Here is a 19,714-nt window from a genome sequence, read left to right as displayed (position 1 = left end):
CAGTTTGTCAGACTGAGGAACAGGGAGGAAGTTGGTGTGACTGGAATAGAGTAAGAGAGGTGGACAGAAAATGGGAAGTGAGGCTGTTACCAGGCAACCCCAATGTGAAATAGGTTGGCCTGAGTGTGAGTTCTCATCCACGCATTAAAAAAAGACTTATAATGAGACCCAACTGCAGGCACACACACAAAAGGTTAGTAAAGGGCTTATTTACAAAAAGGAGAAATAAAGAGAGGAATAACACAGGGAGAAAGAAATAAATTGGTGAATACATCCTACCAGTTCCAGGAACACGTTGAAGGCTGGCAAAAACCAACCTCCAAGGCCCACATGTCTGGTTATATACCAGGCCTGGCTGTTTAACTCCACCCTCGGTTCCCAGCATCCTCCCTTTGGTGGTGATGACATGATGGGATTTGCAGTCCTTGGTGCCTCAGATCTCTTTGGCCTAGAGTGGGGTGGAGCCCATAAAACCTGAGTTTGTGGAGTTCATTCAGGACATTCTGTCCCCCCAAGAGCTGGAGAGAGTAAAGCTGTACTCCTGAAATTATATAGTTTTGTAAACCAATGGTAAATAAATAAAATTTGATTAAAAATTAAATAGCTTTATGTCTTTTATTTTTCTTCTACTGTATCTTTATGCTTTTTCATATAATTTTTTCCTGTGCCTGGGTTGCTACTCAGTACTATACTTGGGGAGCCCCCTATTCAACCTTTAATTCCCAGTCTACAAGTCAGTTCTTAGTTTACAGAATATCTCAAAATTTCCTGGGCAAACTAAATGTTCCCTTCTTTGTCTTCCTATACCACTTGTTTATACCACTTTCATAATGCTTTTTATGCCACCTGGAAATTATTTTCTTATCATAACACCTATAAATTTTAAACTTGAGGTGGGCTGTACTATTCAACTCTATACTACTGCTATTATCTCCTCCCAGTTTGTGGTTTATCTTTTTCTGTATGCCTTCCTATGAGAAGAAATTCTTAAATTTAACGCTGTCTAGAGTTATCAATGTCTTATTTACAGCTTGTGCCAATGTCATTTAAGAAAAACCCTACTTTGAGATGATAAGGATGTTTTCCTTTAAAAATCCTATTTTCCAAGCTACAGAGGGGGAGGGGAGCACAATGGACTCTAAGGGAGGATCATGAGCACCTTGGTGGGGGGGTGGGTATGATGTGAAGATTTTTATCAAAAACAGATTATCTACATAATGCAATAAAAAATATAAAAGTGTGTTACAAAATGAAAAAAAAATATTTTGCTTTTCGCCTTTAACATCTTTAATTTACCTGGAGTTATTTTTTTGTGTGTGTGGTATGGGAGTTAGGGTTCTAACAGAGAATTCACTGTTTCAATTCATACACTGAGTATTCTATCTTTCCCCACTGATCTAATTGCCAGCTTGGCACATATCAGAATTCCATATATGCCTGGATCTGTTTCTGGATTCTGTAGGCTGCATTCCCCAACCCCTACTCTAATACCCTAAAAACACACAAACCCACAACTCATCTTCCAGGGAACACAAACCTGTGACCTATTTGAAAATCCTCCTGAAAACAGGAAGATCCCGCGCCCCTAGACCAGACAAAGAAGCAAGGCCAAATGGCAGGTATTGGGGAACCCCCTCCGCCTCCCACCGAGGAGTGGTCCAGCGGGCCCCCGGGTCCCTTGGCCCGTGTCCCAGCGGGCGAGGGCACCAAGAACTACAAGTCCCGGCGCGCCGCGCGGCCTCTCGGCTGCGCCAGGCGCAAGCAGGGGGTGGAGATGAGCAAAGTTCCCTGCGAATCCGCGGCCACCCGGCAGCGGCGGGAAGTCGGCGCCCGGGCTCTGCTTCCCTTGGGGTGAGTAGGGGTTAGTCCCCCGGGAGGCGGGCGCAGAGCCGGGGCCCCAAGATCGCGCCTGGAGCGCGCCGGGGCGGGGGCAGCCAGTGCGCGCGCGCGGGGCTCCTGCCCTGTGCAGGCTGCTGCGGCCGCCGGAGCCGGGAGGGACCCCGGGCTGTGACCTTGTCACCCGGGCCCGGCGCGCGGCCACGAGGGTGGGGTGACCGGCAGGTCCCTCCCCTCTGCGGACGCGCCAGGCTGGCTCCGCAGGGGGCGGCGGCGCGGGCCGGCGACCGGTGACGCAGTCCTGCGGGCAGGTAGCTCCCGAGCTGGTGACGGCAGCAGGTGCTCACCCCGACGTCCTCACCCCCTCGGTCTTTGGGCGCAGGCGCCGGCGGCCGGGACTGGAGCGTGATGTGGGTGAGAGCCGCTGGCTGCGCGGAGGGCGCACCTGCCCTCTGAGTGCGCGCTACCTGCAGCACCTTGCAGGACCTGTGCTGCAGACTCGCACAATTAATTGGTGCTGCTGACAGCTTGAGTGTGCCGAGCAGACTTTAGAAGACTCCCCAGATTAAGTGGCATTTATTTCCTGCGAATTAGGAAGTGTTTCAAGTCAAGAATTGATCGATCACCTCTGTGATGCTTGGCACATTGTGGATGCTCAGGAAGTAGTTGCCACGTTGAAGTGAATTAGTCTTTACCTGCTGTCACACGTTTTCTTTGAGCATTTTCTCATTGCCATGCCCTCAGACTTTAGTGTGCACGAGAATCACCTGGACGGCTGGCACAGACTACTGGACCCCAGTTTCTGCTTCAGTAGGGCTGGCATAGGGAGCAAAAATTTGTTTTGCTAACATACTTCTGCAGAGGTGGATGCTGCTGGACTGGGGACTCACTTTTGAGTGTCACTGTGTAATAGGGAAAAAAAAAAAGACTTGAAAGCACCAACGATTCACACCCAGGTATGGGCCTTTCTGCCACTTTGCCAATTTAACCTCCGTAACTGTAGTAAACATGTGCATATGACTTCTTCCTCTGCCACTCCGCCCCATATTACTTTATAGACGGATTTCCATGTAGCCCACACTTGGGTCATTTTTCCTGAGTTACACCATATATTATGTTATTTGCTTGGCTATTTCTCAACAGCCCTGGCGCATAAGAGATTTGACGTCCACTGGGAGAGTTTGCATAGTATTCCTCTCTGATAATATACTTATTTTCTTGTCGGACAAATGGCCTATGAAATCCCATAAAATGAAAATAGTGCTTGGTTCAGGCATCTATTCACCCCACCCTCCTGGGTTTAGATTTCCATGTCCGAGAGGCCCCAGTGACCCACTTTGAGGCTCAAGCTGCTTGTTCTCCTTCAATCTTAGTTGGAGCACCTGTCCTCAAGTTCTGGCTGCATCACTTACGGTATCCCTGTCGAGTTTCTTACCTTTTCTGAAACTCCTGTCTTTATCTGTGGATGGGGCTCTAACAGTATGCACCTGGACTGTGCATTCCAGGCAAAGTCTGAGCAGGTTGGACTGTTCCTGTTCCCTTGGAAGTTCACTGACTTCTTTTACCTGTTGCCCGCCCTTTGCACTTGGTTTTCCACTGTTCTCCCTGGATCACCCCCCCCCTTTTTTTTTTTTTAAAGATTTATTTATTTATGCAAATAAGAACTGAGGTACAGGCCAGAGGTGTGGGGTATGAGGATTCACCAGAGACAGAGCGGGGAACAGAACAGGAGGAATGACTGAAATACACTGCTGAGGGGAGTAGCGGGCGAGCCAGGAGAGGTCTGCTGTGCCCTGTGGGTTGCTCCTTGGCTGGCCGGGGATTGAACTCATGCTGCAGAGTCTGCAGATTGCTTCATAGTGCGGTGCTTAACCCCTTGCGCCACCAGGGAGGCCCTCACTAAGATCCTCTTTTGCAGGATGAACAGAATGGAGAATTTCTGTTCCTTGCCTGAGTGAGATTTATTTCCCCCATTTACTCTGGGACCTGGGCATTAGCCAGAAATTCCTTTATTTAAACAATATTGATTCAAGCACTTTCTGGGCATCCAATGCTAGGAAAGGGAGCGTGATTACATTTGGATGCATACCTACCTGTGAGGGTGCCTGACTGTCCACTGCTCAGCCGACTCAGTGGGCCTGGATGTTGGTTCAGCATCTTTCCAGACTTGAGATGTGATGGTATCATCCTCCTTGATTGCTTTATCCATGTCAGTAAGCCGTTTTTCCTGAAAACCAGAACTCTGAGAATATTATATTGTTGGGTCTTTTCCAGTCTTGGGAGCAAACCAGAAGAAATAATACTCATAATAGTCTCTTTAGGAAATGGGAGGAGGCTGTGGTCACTATACGGGATTAATGACATTAGAGTCTTTTTTTTTTGAAAGTTTTATTTATTTATGCATACAAGAACTGGGGTACAGGCCAAAGGTGTGGTGGGGGGAGTAAGAGGATTCACCAGAGACAGAATGGGGAGCAGAACAGGTGGAATCGCTGAAATACACTGCTGAGGGGAGCAGTGGGCAAGTCAGGAAAGGTCTGCTGTGCCATGTGGGCCACCTCCATGGTCGGGGATTGAACTCCTGCTGCAGTGGCTCCAGCTTCATAGGGCTGTGTCTTAACCCCTTGAGCCACCAGGGAGGCCCCATAATGGCATTAGAGTCTTAAGTGTCTTTCTTTGTGTCTATTCTTACCTGTGTACCAAGCTTGGCAAGGTGATTCTAGACTTATTGTCCCAGAATATGGCATGGGGAGGGGTCCATGGAAGGTAACTGAAAAGGCCTAGCCACTTATTGGCCCCCATGAACATTAAGTACTTGGTTCCCCACCTTGCTCTGCTGGGGGTGGATATTTCATTTGACCATCAACTTCCCAGACACTCCTGTTACCTGTTTCATATTCCGCCGGTGTGTTTCCTGTACTTCAGTGAGATGGATTCCATTGTTATCAATGATTTGACAATAACACAGCTCTCATAAACATTTCATAGAGACGGGCCCCAGTTATTACACTGTCATTTACCAGCGGAGCTGCCCAGGCCAGATCACTCACCCTTTCTGTTCCTTGGTTTCCTCATTTTGGGATTCCACCTGGGAAGTGTGGAATACCTGATGGGATGATGAATGCACAGGGCTTTGTAAAGGGTAGTTATTACTAAAATTATTATCTAATGGTGAGGTTACAGGGTCTTGGTGGCCTTAGCCCTCCCCGCCCCCCTACCACAGTGCTCTATCATGAGAGGTAACTCAGGTGAAAGTCAAAAAGGCAAGTAAACAGAAAAGGACAGGTGATTCATTAGTGGAGGGTTTAATAATGAAAGGTGTTTTTCTTCCACTGACATGTTTCACGGCTGACAGGGTCTTTTAAAAATCCCCCGAGGGAAGCAACTCATTTGCATGTTAAAGACTCACTGACACCTTATGGAAAACTCCAGCTCAGGTCTATTTAGACACAGTTGGGCTCCTATATCATCTATTTTATGTTTTTCAATTTCCACTTCTTTTATTACTGAGGACATTTGCATAGATACCGGGTTTTGGGAGTTGTGTCTGCTTCACTGCACTGCAGCTTCCTTACCTAGGGGTGGTCTTGAGGCAAGGGGTAGCCTCTTTGCCTACAGAGACAAGCCTGGAGAATGGTGCAACAGGAGGATGGGGTTCAGGGTGCAGCCACCAGGTGGACTGAGCTGTATGAAGAGGGCAGGAAGCCCACTGGTCCCACTGGTGGGGAAGGTAAGTTTGTTGAAACAGATCAAATGGGCAGGTGAACACAGAACCCCTTTGAAGCATCCTGCAGGAGTGTGTGTGGACAGCCCACTTCATGGTGTTTGCCCTTAAGCTTACAGTCTAGATGAGGGACAGTCTGTTCCCCCTGAAATGAAGATTTTGGAAATCATCCAGGCGTGGAGGGATTACCTGGCTGCTTTGACCGGCTGCCGTCTTGGCTGTGGCCTGACTACTTCTGACCTGGGCAGACAAGGCTCATAGCAGCTTCATAATATCGCAATATCTTGGTTGGCACCCATGGGTTGGGGGGTCCTAAAATAGCATCCTTGGTCACGTATTTGTCACCCTTCCTTTTATCCTCTTTGATGGTCTTCTTAGCACTTAATACCACCTGATATCCTAATATATTATGTATCGGTCTGTTATCTGTCATCCCTTCTAGAATGTCAGCACTATGTGGGCAAGAACTTTGTTTTGTTCCCTTTCTTCCCAGTGCCTAGAACAGTGCCAGGCACTGTTGGAGTGAGAATGACTTTGAGAGTTGACTTGTGCCAGACACTACGCTAAGCATTTTATATTCATAATCTCATTGTATACTAATAACTTTTGAGGTGAGTATCATCTGGTTTTACAGGTGAGGAAACTGAGGCACAGCCAAGCTATTGATAGGTAATCCAACCTATTAAATGGCAGAGCCTGGCTTTGAACGCTGGTCTGACCTCAGATCTCTTAACCGTTCCTCTTTCTCTGCTTTCCTTCTGTAGGATCTGGGGTCATGGCCAGAAGGGCTCTCAGACTTGCTTCATGGACCAGCATGGCCCTTGCTGCCTCCGGCTTTTACCTCTACAGCAACAAGTACTTGGACCCTAGTGACTTTGGGGCCATCAGGGTGGGCAGAGCAGTAGCTACGGTAGGTTTTTTCATTGAGGGTGGCAGAGGAACTGCAGTATTACTTGCAGGTGTTCATACTTGTAGCAGGTGACACACTGTTGGAGATACACCCTTACATGAAGCTCCCTCTACCTACTTGCACAGGTGTGGATGTGCACCCTCTTATACCTGTATTCCTCTGAGCATGACCTTTGCCATGTATTCCTGGAGTTAAACAGAGTCGATTGCCCTGGGTCTCCGTTCCAAAGCCATTACATTTTAGGTTCCAGGAAAACTTGGTCTCCCTCCAGTGAACTAGTGTGAATGATTCTAGCCAGGGCTCATACTAAGAACATGTGAGCCAGGAGAACTTTGGGGATCCCCTTTGATCTCCATGCTGAGAATCTGAGTTGAATATTTGATGGGTGGATGTTTTCTCCAGCTGCTCATGAACATCATTTTTTGTGATCGTGTCATCTTCTGCTGAGAGCGACTCTCCCAGACATTCCTTTGAATCATCCTGTTGGATAAATTGCCACATGCTTCCTGCTTCTGTCTCCTTTGTGCTGCAGGATGAGCTCATCCTCCCTCCCTGATGTCGATATACTCTGACACATGGTCCATTTGGGTTGTTGTCTAACCATTTTCTTAGAACTTGGTGTCATCAGTTCTTCTCTCTAGCCTGGCTTAGTGGGGATACCTGCCCTTTTGTGTAAACTGAACCATAGAATGAAGACAAACCAATGCATAGACAGGCCATGGGACAGGAAAGAATTCCCATGCATTTACTGAGTGCCGTTTTTGGGCCCAGCTTTGTCTTATATTCTCTGAGCAGTAGAAATGAATTGATGGAGGCCAGGTTGGGCCAAAAGAGACAGTCTGCGATTCAGTTGAGCACTACAATAGGACCCCAGACTTAGGAGTGAGCCCATGGGATGGAGGTCAGGATGGGTGCCTGGGGGAAGCAGGGTTTACTGGAATCTTAGAGATCTGAATAGTCAGAAAGTCAGAAAGGCAGGGGGAAAGTATTAACCAGACACCAGCCTGTGCTTTTTTTTTTTTTTTAAGGTTTATTTATGCACACAAGAACTTGGGTACAGGCCAGAGGTGTGTTTGGCGGGGTGAGAGGATTCACCAGAGACAGAGTGGAGAGCAGAACAGGCAGATTGACCGAAATACATTGCTGAGGGGAGCGGCGAGCAAGTCAGGAGAGGTCTGCTGTGCCATGTGGGTCACCTCCATCATGCTGCAGTGGCTGTGGACAGCTTCATAGGCTGCGTCTTAACCCCTTGCGCCACCAGGGAGGCCCCAGCCTGTGCATTCTTTAAAGGTCAGGGCTGTGGTCTCAGTCAGCCTGGTGCACCACTCAGTGACCAGCTCTTGGTTGGCCTCTGACAAGTCTATGTCAAATAGAATAAGACTTTGGGGTGCAGACAAAGGAATAGACTCCTCTCAGTATCAGCCTTGTTGATGCAAACTCCCCTCAACTTCTAGTGGCCTCAGTTACTTAGCTCTACCAAGGCAGGTCCACACCTGCCAGTTAATGCAAAGGGTCCTCCATGCTTGAGTTATCTGGGAGTCTGTAATCTGATTCCCCAAGAAAAAGGGGACTTCTGTTGGGCCCAGAATCAAAACTTACTCTATTAGAGCAAAGCTACATATGAAATGATGTTGATTTGTGATACAGAGAGGTGGGAAAGCTTATCCAGCAGCATTCATTCAACTATTTAGTATTTACTGAGCCTTTCCCTGTTTGCCTATAAAAATTACTGGGTGTATGATGATAAACAGGAAGGACAATCCCCTATAAAGCTAAAATTCTAGCAAAGTGGAGTTCAGTCCATAAACAAGGAAAGAAATGAACAAGATAATTTTAGGTGGTGATTTGTTATGATAAATAATTGAGAGTTTTTGGTGGGTAGAAGCAACTTTAGATGGGGGCTTTCTGCAGAGGGTCCCTTTGTGCAGAGCCCTGATTGACAGGAAGAACCCACCCAGGCTATGATCTGGGGCAGGGCATCTTAGGGGTAGGACTGTACTTCTCCTGACATCCCGCCTGTGTCAGGAGTTTGCAGCTGAGGGCTTGGACAGAGGATTAATATTTGATGTCTGGCATTAAATCTTCTTTCTTAATTCACAGACAGCAGTCATCAGTTATGACTACCTTACCTCCCTGAGGAGTGTCCCCTACGGCTCAGAGGAGTACTTGCAGCTTCAATCCAAGGTAAATATGTGGGACTCGTCTGAGCCCGAGCAGGACTGGGTGAATCTGGAAGTGGCCACAAAGCCAGCCAGCTTCCTGTGTGCCTGTAGACGTGGGCATGGAGCAGTGTGGTGGGGTCAGAGGCTGGAGCTTGGCAGAAAGAGGGAGGACCAACTTTTCCCTCACTAAGAGGTGTGTTAGTGCTGATGAGCCGGGGTGCCAGGCAGACATCAAGCTGGATCCCTTGGCACTGAGGTCATTCTGCAAGGTGCAGTATGTGTTTCTGGGGAACACAAGTGTCTGGGATGACTCAGAGGGGATTCCTGAGATACCTCAGCTCCTTTCCAGACTGCTCTATCAGGCAAAACCCAATTCAAAGAGGTTAATTGCTTTCCCATCCCCTGAAGGCAGGGTGGAGTGGTGAACCACACACTCTCTGTCTTCACTCGAAACAGGGTATTTGATTTTGATACTACAATGGGATGGCCTGGAGAATTGGGTCATCGAGCACAGGGTCTTTTTGTTGGATGTCAGTTGAATTTGGGGGTCAAGTATAGATATCTAACATTCCTCCAGAGAGAGACTTATTACAGATCTGCGTCCGTCTTTGCTCAGCATAGAATGCCCTTTGCCCCTTAGAAAATTCCTAGTGATCCTTCTGCTGTGCAGCTCAAACACCTCCCCTCTGTGATATTCACCTTGTCAATCATCCAAGTTGGAATAATTCATAAAAAAATAAAATTTTTTTTTATTGTTTTATATATATTTTACATCATTGTTCTTTTTTTTTTTTTTTTTTTTTTTAACAATGTTTGCTTTCTTTTCTCAGGTGTAGTCCCCATAGAATTTCCATCACCAATTCACCCATGCACCATTATCCATTTTAAAAATTTTATTTAAACTTTTCATTATTCGAACTTTGGCCATTAACAAAAATGGAGAAATAGTTTGATGAACCCCTATGGGAATGTCATTCAGCTTCAGAAATTATCGACACTTTGCCAAATCTTGTCTCATCTATTCCCTTCTTCATACACTCATTTCTTTATTATTATGTTTTGCTGAGATATTTAAATCTTAGGCATCATTTATTTTATCTATACATACTTCAGTATGTACCTCTGATAAGGGCCCTTAAACAAAATACATTACCAGGCTCATACCTAATAAAATTAATTGTAATTCCTTAATAACCATTAATAATTAGTCCATATTTCAATCTGTCTTTGCCCCAAAATGTCTTTTTACAGTTAGTTTGTTCAAATCTAGATCCAGACAAGGTACCTATATTCTGTGCTTTGGCTCCCATTTCCTAAATCTTTTAAAATCTGTAACATTTCCCCCCCCCCTTTTTTTTCTTTCTTTTTTAATAGCTATGTGCTTGTTGAAGAAACCAGATCATTTATCCTGTAGCGTTTTCCACATTCAGGATTTGGCTGATTGCATCCTCAAAGTGTCATTTAATGGGAAATAGATTCATATGGCACACTATTCAAAATATATAATATTTGAACATACAAAATGATCCTTCCATCCCTGTCCCTCAGGTACCCAATTTTCCTGCCTGGAGGCGATCATTATTTCTTGTGTTTCCTTCCAGAGATAACTTCCTATTTGAATATAATCACTCTATCTTCTTTATTTCTGGCACAGATGGTAGTTGGTTATGTGTCTTTCTCTTCCTGTAGCCTATCAGTTCTTTTATATCGGGGATCAGATCTTTCTTTTTTGTATCTTCTTCCTTGAGCAATGATGCCTAGGACTGAGTTGATTTAATGTCTGTTCAATGCCAGGCTGCACCCTGCTAATTCCTTGCCTTGGGAGAGGCCCTAGAAAGAATGTAAAATTTGTCATCACAATAACCTTTTAGAGCTGCCATTTTCTTTGTTGTGGCCTGGAGATGGTTTTATTACTTACTGAGGAGTGTGTTGCTAATATCTGAGACAGTGCCTTGTGAAATGTGAAAGTAGCTATCAAAAGCATGTATCAAGAATAAATCAGATGTGTACTAGAAGGTAATCTTTGTGAGGACAGAGACTTGGTCTGTGTTGTGTGCTTCCATGTCTGTAGCACTGACGACAGTACCCAGGATACACCAGAGATAACTTCCTCAGCAAGTAGGTCCTGGAAAACAGGTTTGTTGAATGCATAAATGAATGAATGAATGAAATGTTAGTTTGTAGTGAAGGACCTGAAACTTAATGCTCCCCTGCTCCACTTTTTCCATCTGCCCTCTGCAGAGCAGGCAGTGTTGGGTACATCGTGAAGTCAATTGTCCTTCATGTGTAAGTCATCTGAAAGGCAGCAGTGCCGCAGCTCCTGGAGAAGTTGACAACTTTGGGAGACTCTGTGAGGAAAGTGCAGACTGGCATTTGACAAGAGGGCAGCTTGTCGTGGCTGGCACCAGATAACAGGGTGGAGGCTGGTCCTTGGGAGTTACGCCTGGGGAGGGCGAGCCGGCTGGCACTGAAGAGCCCAAGTAAATACTGCAGGAGTGTGTTCTTCCATCAGAGCCCTTATCCGTTCTCGTCCTCCTCGTGACTGATAAAGGAGTGAGTGAAGGGTAAAACATAATTATCTTACCTGTCAAGCCCGCATCCCCAGGTCCCAGAGTACACCAGCGCCGGGAGATGAGCTCGGCAGGCAGCGATGTTGAGAAGACTTTCAAGGTTAGTGCTCAGCTGCCTGGGATCTCAGTGACTCAGCTCATCAGGAAGGGGTGGGAGCCAAGGTGAAGGAGCTAGCTCTGGGGGCCCAGAGGTACTTTGTTAGGCTGCTGAGGGAATGGGGCAGGACCCAGATGCTTTGGCAAGCCAGACTCCTGGTGCTCAGGACACTTGGAAACAGAGAAGATGTGTGTGACCTGGCCTGTCCATAAAGCAGTCATGGCTGGGACAGATGTCTAGGCAGTGGGCTGGGGGAGGCAGGACTGAGTTGATTCTCACCGAGGGGTTGGGGTATAGTGGACCTATACTACTTTTGCAGCTCAGGATCCATTCTTGTTTTGAGGAAGAGCATCCAAACTTCCCTTTGAGGAACCACATCCATCTCATGTATATACTATGAGATTTCAGTGGGACCCCGCCCTCAGCTCCAAGGGTGGGAGTGTATGTGACGTAGGCCTTCAGTGGAGTCCACTCCTCTGGCTTAGAGATTGATTCAGGGATGGCCGGTGAGCACCAGTTCCAGGTCATTTGGGGGGAATAATAGCTCTGTCTTTTCTACCTCATTAGCTGAGCTGCTGGCAGCCATCTTGCCACCATGAGGGGACAGCTCTCATGAGCCAGTATTGTGGAAAGATGTGTCCTTTCAGTTCATTGGTCTAGCTGAAGCTGAAGCTAGACTGGACTTTTCAGTTACATGTGCCATGAACTTCTCTTTTTGGCTAAGTTGATTTTAGTTTGGTTTTCTGTTACTTGCAGCCAAATGTGTCCCAATACACTGGGGACTTTTGGAAAAGCATGCCAGATCTTACAGCATAATTAAGAGTTTTGTTAGGCCTCAGAAGAACCAGTAATTCAAGGGAAGACATGAAATCCAGAAATTCCAGGGTTAAAGAGAGTGAGGATGGTGTTGGGTGGTGCTGGGTAGAAATTGGGTCATTGTAAACTTGGAGCCAGGACCTCAGGTCTGCCACCACCAGCCTCAACTTTCTGTGTGCTAAGTGATGGCATTTATCCCAGCTGAGTTTGTAAGAATAGAGCTGAGAAGCTTAATTAAACACTGTGGATTCCTTAATCCAGGCAGAGAGGAGTTCCAAAGGCACAAGATTTTTCTAGATGGCTCTGGCTTGTTCAAGTTAATGATTTTCTATTTTCCTTGTTTCTACATTTGTTCATTGGAGTTCTATAAGAAAAAGCTGTCCTATCTCCCTCAATTAAATGTTTTTATCAATATGAACTCATGGGTATTTATTTTATTTGCTAGGTTATAATCAAAGCAGTCATTATTTTTATTGCTCAAGTTTTTCCAGCATTGGCCATTGGAAGCCCCTTAGGTTGATCCTGGATCTCCTTTTGCTATGTCCCTATTACTTTTTGAAGACCTGTCTTCACTTTCTGGCACTCCCAGATTCATGTTGTATTTTCCTTGTCCCAACCCTGGAATCAATCACTTCTACGAGGAGCCCTGGTTTTTTTTATTAGACAATGATATTGACAAACCAATATGTGTGTAGCTGCTGTAGATGCATATTGCTACTGGGGTGCCGTTGTTCCTCCCAGGAGACAGAACTGGGAAATATATGCATCCAAACTCACTCATGCCTGCGCGTTTCTATCATCTACTTTTATCTATCTATCTTTCTGTCTATCTTAAAAAAAAAATGAGTTCATGCTGATATCTAATTCCAGTCTAACAGAGAGTTAAAATGTTTTAGCCTTTTCCTTATATGTAACTTATTTCTCAGACAGTTAGAAACCTGCCTCTTCTTGTCTATATTTACCTATCTGTTCAATCCTGGTATACCCCCAAATAGTTGATATCCCCAAGGCATATAGGAGCAGAGAGTGGCTTGAGATGGGCAAGGTTGAATGAATTAAGGGGGCATCTGAGCTGAATTTGGAAAGGCGGGTGAGTGTGAAACATGGACCATTGGGGACAAGGTGATTTTGCTGGAGGTTGATATACAATATTTTGGATATTGTAAGAAACAGAGGTGGGTTCAGTATTATTGGGGACTAAGGTTTGTGTGAGTGAAGGGGCATGTTGGCAAATAGAATTAGAACTAGGTCTCAGATGGACTGAAAGCTAAGTTTTATACCATACACAGTAGGGAGCCATGAGTAAAGTTTTATTAAGCCTTCAGGGAATGAGAATGCTTAAAATGATCAGTTACTGAATGTGTTTTGAGCTTTACTTTATTTCAGACAATGAGTGTATATGTGTGAGTGTGTGTGTGTGTGTGTGTGCGTGTGTGTGTGAGAGAGAGAGAGAGAGAGATACCACATATGACGTTTCCTTCTTTAATCAGAGTCCTAACCTAAGAGACCTTGGTTGCTCCTGTACCTGGCATGTTTGTAGCTGAGTCCACTTGCTTGTCACTGAGTGGGTCACTGGGCTGCTGTGGCATCAGATGCTTCAGGTCAGCATTGAGTGTGCCTCACACCCCTGTAGTCATGGCACTTATTTATGCCCACACACACAGCACTGTAGTTTTTGTAGTACTGGGTATTTGGGCTTGAAGAGGTAATGATTAATATTCTTTTCCTTCTTGCCTGAGAAGCAGAACCAAGGAGATGTAGAACTCTGCCCAGTAGAGATCAAAATGTTAGCTTTATTTCTGGTAAATGCTGGGATGGAGCCTGTGGCTTGGGTATCCGAGTGAGTGGGTTTGTTTAACTTCAACCCTGGACTGATGGACTTATCTCCCCAAGCACAGACTTGGCAGAACAAGGTTCTCTGTCTCTGGATGAGGGTAGAAGCTGAATACCAGTGCTCTGCAAATGCACAGATCCCAAAAGGCCAGGAGAGCTGGGCATGCTGTGTTTCTTTTCCCAAACTCATCAACCAATTGGTAACTCCCCCTCCCACTAAGTGAGGGGGAGGAAGGGAGAGGCATTGCACCTCTGATGGGGTCCTCTCCATGTGCCGGCAGGCATGAAGCTTAGGGTAGGAGGCCCACTTGCAGGACTTACCAGCCTAAGGAGAGGTAGGTGTAAATTTGTGCTAAGAGCCTTTTAACCCTTAAATTCTGCTGACCTTTACACTTGAGAGCTCCAATTCCAGAATTCATTTTAGCCTTCCACTGCTTTTGTGTACATTTTCTCCCATAATAGGTGCAGAGACACAGGCTACTTTGGGCTTGATGATGGGGTTACAGTTCTGGCATTTGGAAATCTGCATTGAAAGGGAGGGGTCATATGCTGTCAGACTTTGGAACCCTGGCCTATGGTAGGGGGTTTTAGGTGCAAAGAGACCAGTGGACACTGGTCAGAGGAGTAGAGTGAGGGGCTAAGTTTGGAATGATGGCTCGTTTGTAATTATTCCATTGAACTAGGGAAAGACAGCTTTGGCATCAGCTGGCTCAAGACTCTAAAGTAGAGACATGGAATTAGAGGCTTGGAGGACTGATGTGATCTCAGCCTTTCCCTCTTCCTGCAGGTTTGTGGCCGGTCACTGGCCATGTCAGTCTTGCCCAGTCTCCTTTGCAGTTTATGCTCGGTTGTCCCCCTGTGGTTCACCTCCACCCTGGCGGAAGCACCAAGTTGGAGAGAAAGTAGAACCAGAAATGTCATCTAGCTATAGCTGCTGAGACTGTTGCTCCCAGCACCTGCCCCTGTTGGTGTGAGCCCCGAGGCATGCTGCTGGGCTGGCTTTGGGAAACCCAGGGGTGGAGGAAGAAAGGGCAAGGGAGGTTTTTATTCATTTAACCAATCAACTCAACAATTAATTCAACAAGATATTTGCACTCCTCCAATGGAAGGGAGTGTAGATCCCCCAAAGGAATCGGTAGATTCAGCTCTTGCTTTAGAAAAGGATTTCAACACAAGCTATTGGAACAACTGCCAGTTTGGAAGATAACCATAGTACCAGTTTAGTGAATGTTGTAAAATTCAGTAGCATTTTCAAGATCTCTTGCTCTGAGAGGGGAACTGTAGTAATGTCTGACTCCTTTAGGAATATTCTCTGAAACCTGGGGATTTCCCTGGCCAAACCAGGACCTGTCTTCACCATTCTCCCATCTGTCTATTATTTGACCAGCATTAGCTATGCGCCGGGGCCTGTGTGAAGCTCGAGGCTATAAGGGGAACTAAGATTTGACCTGTGCCCTCTACACGCTCACAGTCTGGTGGGGGAAGCAGGCGTGAAATCACCAGTTGCAGGAGGATTGATTTGTCTCTACTCCAGCGCTGGCCTCTGACAGCAGCAGCTCCCATGTGAGAGGAGTGGGGGCGGGAGCTTGCGCTGGAGGCGCCTAACCCAGGCTGGGCAGGCCGCCTCTGGATGAGTGGTTTCTGATAATACCGCTTTTCCCTCTGCATGCGCTGTGTCTGCCACTCTGGTGCGGAAGTTTGTGGTGTTTTCACATACCCTGTCCCGCAGACCCTCTTTTGCCGCTGCTGTATGTCATCATCGAACATTTGCTTGAAGTTTTCTGCATAGAGGAGGAGGGAAATAGAATTTTTGCTGTCTTGGTGACTGGCTTTCTCAGAGTTTGTGATAATTTCTGCAGAAGCATGAGCTGCATGAGCTGCATTTAATTTCTTCTGACTGGGTCATCTGAGGACCAGGCCTCAGAAGTAGGGAGACAGAATCTGTGATGGAATCAAACATCTCCATTTCAGACTTGCCTACCCAAACCTTTCTGAGCGTTGCATTGCAAACCTGCATAGCAGTCTGCAGTGGTCTTGACCCTAAAGCCTCTCTGATTTGGGGAGAATTCCAAAGAAGTGGACTCTTGGGAAGTATGGTCTGGGGAGAGGCTTGGTGGGGTTCATCCTCATCAATGGGACCCCTAGGAAAAATGGGGTGATTCTTACACAAGTGTGTTTGTTGATTGTGTTGTGAAATCTCAAGGGGTCTCCTTTAACTTCACAACAACGTCATCACCCTCATTTTATAGATGGAGAAATGGAGGCACAAGGTGTTTAATGACTTGTTCAAGGGGCCACAGCTAGTAAGCAGGTATATTAATTTACTATTGTGATAATTTACTACAAGTCGGGTGGAAGCGACTATTTAGGTTTATTCTCTTATAGCTCCTAAGTCCGGAAGTCCAAAATCACAGTGCCCACAGGCCCTGCTCCTTCAGGAGATGCCAGGGAAGAATCCTACCTTGCTGCTGTGGCTTCTGGTGGCCCAGGCATTGCCTGTGCCTGCCTCACTTTATTCTCTGCCTGTTTCTCTTTTCTTTCTTAGAAGGACACTTGTCATTGACTACAGGACCTACCTGGGCAATCCAGGATGAGCTCATCTCAACTTTGCAACTTAATTACATTTGCAAAGACTCCCTTTTTCCAAATAAGGTCACAGTCACAGGTTGGGGGTAGTATGTGGGGGTACCCTCTCTCCTTTCCTCCCACTACAGGGTGTCAGTGTCAACCTCAAAGAATGTGACTCAGGAGCCTGTCCCACCTATCAGCACTTGCCTTTGGCGCTCACCTGGATGGTGTGGATTTCCTTGCTGCATGGGGAGGGGTGTGTGTGCAATTCTGAGTCCTTTGTCAGTTCCTGAGAAACCATTGTTTTCTCCCACCTCTCTCCTGCCACCTTGAGCCCTCTGCTTCTGAAACATTTTATTCTGCTCATCTCCATCTCTGAAATTCTCACGCCTGAATGAGCTCAGAAGGTTAGGCCACAGGGCCTAGGAGGCCAGACATATTGGCCTGTGGGAGATGCATCTCTCTTGCCTCAGTGGCCACGTCTCCAAAATGGGGATCGCTGAAATAGCAGGGGTAAATGGAAGGCCATCATACAGCTAATAAAGTTGATGAAAGGCACTCTACAGCTGCGAGGGTGATCGAGACGCTTGTTAACAACAGTAATAATCGAATAGCCTGTTCTCGATTCCCTGCTTCTCACTGTCTTAGCCCCAAGTAGCTATTTTCTACCAAATTAAAATCCACTCAGCTCCCTTCCTGTCCCTGAATAAAACTACCCTCAAAGCTCTTGTCTGTTACAGCAAGACTTTTTAATAGACTTTTCCTTGTAGAACCATGAGACATATGTCCAATTAGCAGAATAACTTCACTTAAATACACAAATAAACTGTTGACTGATAATAGTGGGACATATGCGAGGCTAATTTAAGACAATGCTGTTTGGGAACTAGGGCACTGGCCCTCTGGCGCTCCTAGACTGTTTCCAGACTGCTTCTTCCCTTCAGTTTCTTGCTTATAGGGCAGATCTTCATATCCACACTATGGGGTACACAGGATGTCTCTGTGCTGCACCTGGTCAGGGTACAGAGCCCTTGAGCCATTCACTGTTCATACGGTCAATTGTGCACCAACAGTTTTGGGCACCTACTGTGTGCCAGTGCTGTGTCAGGTGCCAGGTGTACCATGTCTGTCTTGCGGGGATAAGAGGTAATTGACAGTCTTTGGCACTCACAAGAAATCTGCTCCAGGAGGGCAGGATTACAGTCTTTTTGCTTGCTGCTGTATCCTGGTGTAGAGGCAGGAATGGACACAGTGCAGGTTTTCTGACCCAGCAGACCAGGTAAAGGAGGAGTCCTGGAGCCCTCAGTGGTTTTTGCAGGCTTTTAATTTCGATTTACCAGGCATACAGCAGGCAGGAGTGCTGGGGGCTGGGAGGCTGGCAGTCCTCCCAAACCCAGCAAATCCTTACTCTATCTGGGCTCTCTGGCGTTCTCTCTGTTTCTCTTCTTCTCTCGGCTTCCATTCGTTCTTGGCTTCTGCTGGTGTCCCCCGTGACGCCGCCCTTAAAAGCCCCGTCTTAGCCTAGGTGAATCCCATCTACATATGCCTACACCCTACTCCAGGTGCCCACCATCAGGCACACATTCAGGACAGCAAGGGATCCATCATCTATCCTGATGGCGGGAGGGCAGAAAAGCCTGATATATTTTCCTTACCCTACAGTCCACCCCCTCAGGGTTTTCTACCATACAGTCTATTCAAGTCATATACGTTTTTCTTGGCAATACGAACTGCAGCCATGGTCCACAAAAACAAATAATATATATCACAGTGTAACAAAATACAACAGAACACAAATAAGTCCAGGCAGGGCACCAACCTAGTGGCAAAAGACAATTATTGGTACCAGCAGATGATTCACCACTTCTGCTGCTGAAGGCACTGCTCATACAAGGGAGGGGAAATCACTTGACATCTCTGTCACATGCCAGGAGCCATCAGGCTTCCTGACCTTCTCTGGCTGTGGTCTCAGCCACAAACCACACACCGCATCCACCCCCAGGATGCACTCACTCCTGGATTGGGGATTCTCTACTCTTTGGGGGTAATCGCCCAACCCTCAGGGTTTCTGTCTGTGGTCACTCCAACACTCAGCTTTCATAGCCACCAATGCGACTCGCAGACCCCTGCACTGAGGCCAACCCATTGCACAAGCACATGGGTCAGGGATCCTTGGATACAAACTCTATATTCAGCTTGGGCTCCACCCCAAGCCACATTCCCCACCCATTCCCCAAGGACGAATTTCTCAGCTCCTCACCCTCACTTGACAATGAGCAGGGCATCACCCACAGGTGAATTTACGAGACTCACTGACCTTCCTCAGCTTACTTAGTGCTTAACAGCCACTCAGGGCTTCCCAATCTTAGCATCAGTACCAGCTTTTGCCTTCTCAGTTGGCTTTTCTCCTCTGCCTAGCTGCTGGGCATACACAGTCTGCTTTTGGCCATCAAGGCCCACTGGCCACCCCCAGATTCTCAAAAAAACATAACCTGCCAAGGTCCTCCGCCTTCTGGCGGGATTGTCAGTCCAAGTCCATTAGTCCGAGTCCGTTGGCCTCTCCCTGCATCAGCACTGGTGAGCTCCGAATCGTGGTCCTCTCTTCCCCAACGATTCTTGCTGCCTCAGGGCTTGTTGGCTAGTCGTCTCAGGGGTCTCCTGCAGGCGAGGTGTCATCCCGCAGCTCCCGGACCTTGTCCATCTGTGCCGCCCTGATGCCTCCAGTGTCGTCACAGGCAAACACAGTCTGTTACTACTTAGTCCCTCCAGGTCTTCGAAGGGCTCCATACGCATCTGCATGGATCATCCTGCCGACTACGCCAATTGTAGAGGCAGGAATGGGCACAGTACAGGTTTTCTGATCCAGCAGACCAGGTAAAGGAGGAGTCCTGGAGCCCTCAGTGGCTTTTGCAGGCTTTTAATTTAGATTTACCAGGCACATGGCAGGCAGGGGTGCTGGGGGGCCGGGAGGCTGGCTGTCCTCCCAGTCCCCAGCAAATCTTCACTCTATTTGGGCTCTCTCTGGTATTCTCTCTGCTTCTCTTCTTCTCTCAGCTTCCATTCATTCTTGGCTTCTGCTGGCGTCCTCATGACGCCGCCCTTAAAAATCCCTGTCTTAGCCCAGGTGAATCCCATCTACATATACCTACACCCTACTCCAGGTGCCCACCATCAAGATGCATTCAGGACCGCAAGGAT

General features: G+C 47.0%; 1 protein-coding gene across 1 annotated transcript in view; it reads left to right on the top strand.

Annotated features, from left to right (window-relative positions):
- Positions 1-6,335: 6,335 nt before the first annotated feature.
- Positions 6,336-19,714, top strand: part of ADCK1 (aarF domain containing kinase 1) — a gene marked incomplete at both ends in the record, with an annotated part of 92,610 nt that continues 79,231 nt past the window's right edge. The window contains 2 exons of the mRNA XM_084240587.1: positions 6,336-6,470; positions 8,571-8,654. Coding sequence (XP_084096713.1) covers positions 6,336-6,470; positions 8,571-8,654 — 219 coding nt within the window. The remainder of the gene's footprint in view (positions 6,471-8,570; positions 8,655-19,714) is intronic.

The sequence above is a fragment of the Talpa europaea genome (assembly GCF_964194135.1).
Source record: "Talpa europaea genome assembly, chromosome: 8".
Lineage (NCBI taxonomy): Eukaryota > Metazoa > Chordata > Mammalia > Eulipotyphla > Talpidae > Talpa > Talpa europaea.
Note: the sequence above shows the minus strand (reverse complement) of the source record. Positions and strands in the feature narration are given on the sequence as shown.